Genomic DNA, 7,500 nt, shown 5'->3' with positions numbered 1-7,500 from the left:
CGGTGAGTTCGACCTCCCGAAGGACGGGCGACTCGAGTCCGCCCTCGGCCATGAGTCCCCAGCCCGTGGCGACGGCCGTCCTGCCGGAGAAGTCGGCGGAGGGCTCGGGGAGGCACACGGGCTTGACGGGGATGTCCGCGTTCAGGTTGATGGGGCTGCTGAGTCTGACGACGGCGATGTTGTTGTCCTTGGTCTGCGCGTTGTAGCCCGGGTGGATGCTGACCTGGTCGGGCGTGCGCACGTACACGCGCGACACCTTGGTGTAGTCGTGCTCGCCCAGGATGATCTGGAACTCGGCCCCGTCGTCGACGCAGTCGGCCGCCGTCACGACGTACAGGTTGTTGACGAGGGAGCCGCCGCAGTAGGGCGTCTGCAGCCTGGTGGTGTAGAGGCCCACCTGCCAGGGGTATTCTCCCACCTCGGTTTCGGCGCCGCCCACGATCCTGCTGGACCTCTGGACCACGCCGCACCTGCATCCGCTGTAGGCGTTGGAAGGCGTGGGTACGGGTGCGGGAGTGGTGGTGATGGTAGTTGGAGGGGTCTGGGTGGTGGTGGAGGTGGTGGGGGCGGCCGTGGTGGTGGTGGTGGTCTTGTCGTCGACGTGGTAGCACCTGACCTTGCAGAAGAAGCCCGACTTCCTGACGGAGTCGCCGTTGGTCTTGAAGCGGACGCCGAGGAAGTTGTCGCCGGTGACCACGTTCTGCGGGCCGTCCGTGCCGCAGTAGCGGTCGTCGACGCTGTTCTCGTCGTAGACGTGCATGAAGTCCTTGGTGCAGTCACCGCCCTGGAGCTCGAACCTGGTGCAGTTGAGCAGGAGGGAGGCGGCGTAGTCCGTGCAGTGGAAGGTGTAGGAACAGTCGTGGTTCTTGGGGTAGTCCTGCGCGAACCTCTTGGACTTGATGAAGAGGGACTGGTCGGGGTTGATGGAGTAGTTGCCGCAGAGGAGGGCCGCCCTGGTCTCCGGGAGGAGCGGCGCGCCCATGGGCGAGGCCAGGGCGGCTTGGAAGGCGACGGCGGCGAGAAGGAGCAGGGACCTCATCTTGGCGGAGGCCGGGATGCGCTGGACACCTGGTGAGTGTGCGGGTTCTTGCGCGACGCCAACTTATATACACACCTTGTACTGCACAAGTGTGGCTGGGCCTTTGCGTCTCCAGTGCGTAGTCAGCTACATAACTCATACACATTAATGCACATCAGGGACATGCCATACACGTCACCAAGTCTATGGGGGGAAATTATACAAGTAAACTCAAAGGAATCGAAATTATTCTATACACACACTTACACAGTCACGCACACACGTACACAGCACACGCATACGATTACAAAGAAGAAAGTACACATACATTCATATATTATTCATATATTAAACACAATACAAATAGTTAATGTTCCTAGACAGCCGCGGTCTTTGGCGCAAACTTAATATTCATAAGTACTATAACAAACGGCCGTATTCATAGTCACTGCATCTCAGGCCAGATAGTGCCAAACCCAACCGTGGCACTGTCAACCGTCATCCACAACGATCGTATTCACTCTCAAAACCTTTATTCATTAAGGAAGGTTATGGGTTAATAATATGAGTGAATTATACATCCGATTACGATTAAATTATCCAGGATTACAGAATCCCTAATTTCAGACTAGTGAAAACTCCCTTTCCTGGGTGTTTTCGCTCACCCAAGATTAATCAATCTTATTGAATGATGCCGAATTATTTCTTCAGAAAGGCTGGCCGGATTTCGAAAATTCGCCGTCAGTGGTTGGTTACAAAAATAAAATCGCCGTGAATATAGATAGCCAGATAGATGGATGGATAGACAGCTAAATAGATGTGTGGCATATATGTACACATAGCATAGACCTACATTCACACACAGGCTTGCATATACACGCATATATACTAGCAAAAGAAATCTTAATTATATATATGCCAGAATGAATCATCAAGATAAGTGAATTATTGTCATTTCTGACATAGACCGCCCCCCCCCCCCGAAATCTTTCCCGAATAGTGTTGTAAAAGATAGGGAAAGATAGTCTGAAACTTTATGAATGCCAAGTTATTTTTACCAGAAGTCGTGGTCGATGCCATTTGAATACGGCTGGGAGTGTGAAAGGTGATAAGAGGGAAGATAAAGACAAGGTAGAGATAAAGACAATGCAGAGACGCCAAGGGTTTTGTCTTTGTTCGCAGCGGCATCTGACGAGAAGTAATTCCTCCGCTCTATAAATAAATAAATAAAGATATAAATAAAAAAAATAATAATAATAATAAAAACATATTGGTACGAATTACCTTTCCGATGAACATTAGCAAATACCTATCTCTTTAGGTTTGCTTACTTATTTTCAAATCGATATATATATATTTTTTTTTTCACACAACCATCCAATCTTGCAATCATTATTTCTTTCTGGTATCAACGCTATAACATCCGTGAATCTCTTTTTATTTTCCACAGCAAATAATCTAAATTAAAGTATTTAGAATGTTTACGAAGGACCTTTACCCAGATGAGATGAAGTCATTAATACTCCAGGCCAGTGATTCACAACTTTTTTTCATTCTGTGACTCCCGACCAGTATAAAATAACCTCCATGGCCCGTTCAGTGAAGGGAGAGAGCAGAGAACGAGAGAGAGGAGAGAGCGAGAGAGAGAGGAGAGCGCGAGAGAGAGGAGAGAGCAGGAGAGAGTAAGGAATGAGAGGAGAGAGTAAGGAATGGGAGAGAGGAGAGAGTAAGGAATGGGAGAGAGGAGAGAGTAAGGAATGAGAGAGTAAAGAATGAGAGAGAGGAGAGCGCGAGAGAGAGCAGAGAACGAGAGAAAGGAGAGATCGAGAGAGAGGAGAGAGTAAGGAATGAGAGAGAGGAGAGCGCGAGAGAGAGGAGAGAGCGAGAGAGAGGAGAGCGAGAGCGAGAGAGAGGAGAGAGCGAGAGAGAGAGGAGAGCGCGAGAGACAGGAGAGAGCAGGAGAGAGTAAAGAATGAGAGAGGACAGCGGGAGAGAGAGGAGAGAGCGGCAGAGAAGAGAGACAGACAGACAGCGAGAGAGGGGATGTGGGGGGCAGAAAACACTAAAGAGAAAGAACAGAAATAAAAAAAATTAAAAAAAAATAAAAAATCAGTAGCCACTCAGAGAAAAGAGCAGCTTTTCCGATTCAGCAATTACTTGTTATGAATAGTGTAATGGTGTCAGTAGATACAGGACAAAAAAAAAAAAAAACTATGGAAAGGTTCTAGTTTACTGATATGTGAGAGATAATTATATGCAGCTGCTGTAGGTGAGATGAAATTCAGTTTAATCCGACGTCATAATTTTCATATTGCTCCAAGCCCCCCCTCCACCCCCACCCCATCCCATGCCCCCCTCCACCCCCCATCCCATCCCATGCCTCCCCTCCACCCCCCACCCCATCCCATGCCTCCCCTCCACCCCCACCCCATCCCATCCCATGCCCCCTCCACACCCCACCCCATCCCATGGCCCCCCTCCACCCCCCACCCCATCCCATGCCTCCCCTCCACCCCCCACCCCATCCCATGACCCCCTCCACCCCCCACCCCATCCCATGCCCCCCAGGTTGGGAACCCATGCTCCAGTGGCTCTAGAGCAGTGGTCCTGATTTTTTTTTTTTTTTGCTCCTAGTAAAAACGTGTGCTTTACCTCAGTTAAATTGTCTATGTCTCTGCGACCCCGCTTAGCCTTAAATGTTAATGACCATATAAAGGAATGATATTTTGATAACATTTTGAATTTATCGGAGGAAGAGTTGTAAACATGTTCTTAGCGACCCAGAGAGAGAGAGGGAAAGAGAGTGAGAAAGAGAGAGAATTAGAGATGGATGAGAAAGAAAGAGTGTAAAGAGTGAGAGAGAGGATACAGGGAGAGCAAGGAGAGGGAGAGAGAGAGAGAGAGAGAACTAGAAGAGGTGGGGATAGATAGATATAGATAGATAGAGAAAAAGAGAGAGTCAGAAGTAGAGAGGGAGAGAAAGAGGGAGATTTAGAGGATAAGAGTGAGCGAGAGAAACAGAGACAGAGAGAGAGATAATAATGATAATGATGATGATGATGATAACAGTGATTATATCATAAGGATTGATGATAATAATGATAGTAATAATAATAATGATAATAATATTAATAATGATAATAATAATAATAATAACAATAATAATAATAATAATACAGATATTTGAAAAATTATAGTTCTCAAGCAACACCTGCAACACCTGCAACTGACGACTCAAGGCGATGTGTCTTCCCGCCGTGAGATCGGTGTCGAGCCAGCAGTCGGGTTGCAGGCGAGTTGCAACTGCGGCGGCGAGGGATCGAACCCGGGACGTCGAGGGTCGGAGTCCAGCGCTCTATCCACTGGGCCGTCGTGGCAGATGCGGGAGTCTCTTCTGTTTTAGTACATGTTTGTGATGGAGCTGTACTTGTGCGGGTTTACATGGAACGCTCTTGTGTGTGAGTGTGTGTGTGTGTAAATGTATATGTGTATATATATATATAGATAGATAGAGAGATATATAGATATATATATATGTAAATATATGCATATACATATATACTTATGATATATATATATATATATATATATATATATATATATATATATATATATATATATATATATATATGTAATGATAAGTGTATATACATATTGGTAAGTGTATGTATATATATATGTATATATATATATATATGTATGTATATATGTGTGTATATATATATGTATATATATATATATATATATATATATATATATATATATATATATATGTATGTATGTATATGTGTGTATATATATACATATATATATATATATATACATATATATATATACATATACATATGTATGTATGTATGTGTGTGTGTGTGTGTGTGTGTGTGTATGTATGAGTATGGCTATGCGTATTTAGAGCCCAGGTATATTTTTGTCAACGAAAATGGTAATCCCTTAAACAAGCCGTTCCACTTCACAGCAATTACATCCAGAAGGCAATAACTAAATGATAGTATTTATGCTTGTTTATGCCGAACACTGTGTACTGATAACGGTGATAGTAATGATAATGGGGATAACGATGATGGCAATGATGATAAGAATGGTGATACTAATATTGATGATGATAATGATTATGATGAGGATAAAGGGGATGATGATGATAATGCTAGTGAAAATAATGCTAATAATAATAATGATGATAATAATAATGATAGTAATAGTAACAATAATGATAATAATAAAAATCATAATGATAACATTGATAATAATGATGATGATAGTGACAAGAATAACATCAACAACAATAATAGTAATAGCATTGATAATAATGAAAATCATAATAATAATGACAATAATGATAATACCAATAACAATAATAATGATAGCAATGCTAATAAAGAGGATGATAGTATTAATAATAATGATAATAATATTGATAATGATAACAGTGATGATAATGATGATAACATTATTAATAATAACGATAATTATGATCATAATTATAATAACCATAATACTAATAACCATAATAAGCCTCGATACCTCAGGTGGCGACCCAACACAAACGGACTTTCTTTCACCAGCAGGTCAAGAGGACCCCCCCCCCTCCCCCCTCCACGCCGAGCAAGAGGTCAGGTCAGCGGCGACACCACCCAGGCATAAGGGCGAGGAGCGCACCCTGGGACACGAGGCCATGACCCTTAACAGCTGAGGAGTTGAATGTAAAACAATGCAATAACATTATTAATAACAACAATAATTTGTTGGTAATAATGTAATAAGGATAGTGATAGTAATGGTAATAATCATGAGGACGATAATAACAGTGATAATGATAAAAAAGATATTAGGAGGATGATAATAATGATAATTATTTATCATTATTGTTATCCTTATCATTATTATGGTCATTGTTATTATCTTTATGGTTATTGTTATCATTACTATCATTATCATTATTATTATCATTATCAATAATGTTATTATCGCTGTCATTTATATTAATTTCATTATTATTCATATTGTTATTATTAGTAGTAGAAGTATCACTATTATTAACCATTATCATCATCATTATCATTTTATTATCATCATTACCATTATCATTTTCATTATCATTTTCATTATTAATAATACTATTACCATTGGCATTATCAGTTTTATCATCATTGCTATCCGTATCATTTTCACCATTATTACTACTATTTTCATTATCATCATCATTATCATTATTCTACAATCATCATGGCTATTGTTATCATTATGGACATTGTGACCATCACTATCATTATGATTATTGATATCATTATTATCATCATCATCATCTTCATTAAAAAACATCCTTATCAGTATTATTTCCATTGAAATTATCATTATCATCAGTATTGTTGTCATTATTATTGTTGTTGTTGTTACCGTTATCATCATTATTAATATCAAAATTAACATTATTATCATAATTATTAGTATTATCGATATCATTATCGATGTTATTACTGTTATCATTACCGTTATCATCATTATTGCTATCAAAATTAACATTATTATTACCATCATTATTAATATTATCGATATCATGATCAATGTTATTATCATCATTATTAATATTATCGATATCATGATCAATGTTATTATCATCATTATTAATATCATTGATATCATTATCAATGTTATTACTGTTATCATTATTAATATTATCGATATCATTATCAATGTTATTACTGTTATCATTATTAATATTATCGATATCATTATCAACGTTATTACTGTTATCAATATTATCAATATCATCATCATCATAATCATCATAATCGGGCGGTACGACAACCGAGGCGGCGGCGAGGCAGCGCGGGTTCGACTCCGCCCCCCAGACGGGGTCGTGTGCCAGGCGGAACGAGCACAGATCTCAGTCAGGCATCAGCCATGGTACCGTCCGGAGGTCAGGATGAGGCGCTCGAAAGTTGCCGTCAGACTGGTTGACCTGAATCGTTCGTTTTGGTGGTGAATGGTGACCTGTTCGGTGAATGACAGGGCTTAGTTACTTGACACTGCAGGTGCGATGGGGTGTCATGAAATCAAAACATTTTTTAGAATTTTCAATCGGCGATAAATTCGTAGTTGGGAGAAGGTAGGTAGATGGTTTATTTTCCTATTTTTTATTAAAGTATATAGTATATAGGTATATTCTGATGCCATACCAGTAATATGCATTTTAATAAATGTATTATAAGTCTATTAAAGAGAAACCTCATCACTGATAAAACTAATCGTGGAATTAAGACCGTGACAGCACACCTTTTTACTCAGCAATTTCCAAAATGGAGACACCATCAGTTAACACTGTAAGTCCCTGTGATAAAACAACCTGACCCCTCATTTCTCCGCCCAGCGACCCCTCGAAGTCACAAGAAAGCAAACACACAGATTATACGGGAAAAAGATTGGGCAGGGGAGCACAGGTCGGTGTAACCTGGCAAGCTGCT

The 7,500-nt window shown here is 41.0% G+C and overlaps 2 protein-coding genes across 3 annotated transcripts in view; one reads left to right on the top strand and one right to left on the bottom strand.

The window, feature by feature from the left end:
• The window catches only part of LOC113800617 (transmembrane protease serine 9), a 2,373-nt gene extending 1,303 nt beyond the window's left edge, over positions 1 to 1,070 (bottom strand). Inside the window, exon 1 of the mRNA XM_027351409.2 lies at positions 1 to 1,070. This exon is cut by the window's left edge and continues 1,303 nt beyond it. Within this exon, the coding sequence (XP_027207210.2) occupies positions 1 to 1,039 (1,039 nt within the window). The 5' untranslated portion in view covers positions 1,040 to 1,070.
• A 5,865-nt stretch (positions 1,071 to 6,935) lies between these two features.
• The window catches only part of LOC113810593 (extracellular matrix organizing protein FRAS1), a 255,690-nt gene continuing 255,125 nt past the window's right edge, over positions 6,936 to 7,500 (top strand). The window contains exon 1 of one of the 2 annotated variants that reach the window (XM_070126951.1): positions 6,936 to 6,992. The gene's annotated coding sequence lies outside the window, so the exon portion shown is untranslated. Of the gene's footprint in view, positions 7,072 to 7,500 lie in introns of both variants that reach the window. The other variant, XM_070126950.1, reaches the window with a different exon arrangement.

The sequence above is a fragment of the Penaeus vannamei genome, chromosome 11 (genome assembly GCF_042767895.1).
Source record: "Penaeus vannamei isolate JL-2024 chromosome 11, ASM4276789v1, whole genome shotgun sequence".
Taxonomy (NCBI): Eukaryota; Metazoa; Arthropoda; class Malacostraca; order Decapoda; family Penaeidae; genus Penaeus; species Penaeus vannamei.
This window is presented reverse-complemented; position numbering and strand designations above follow the sequence as displayed.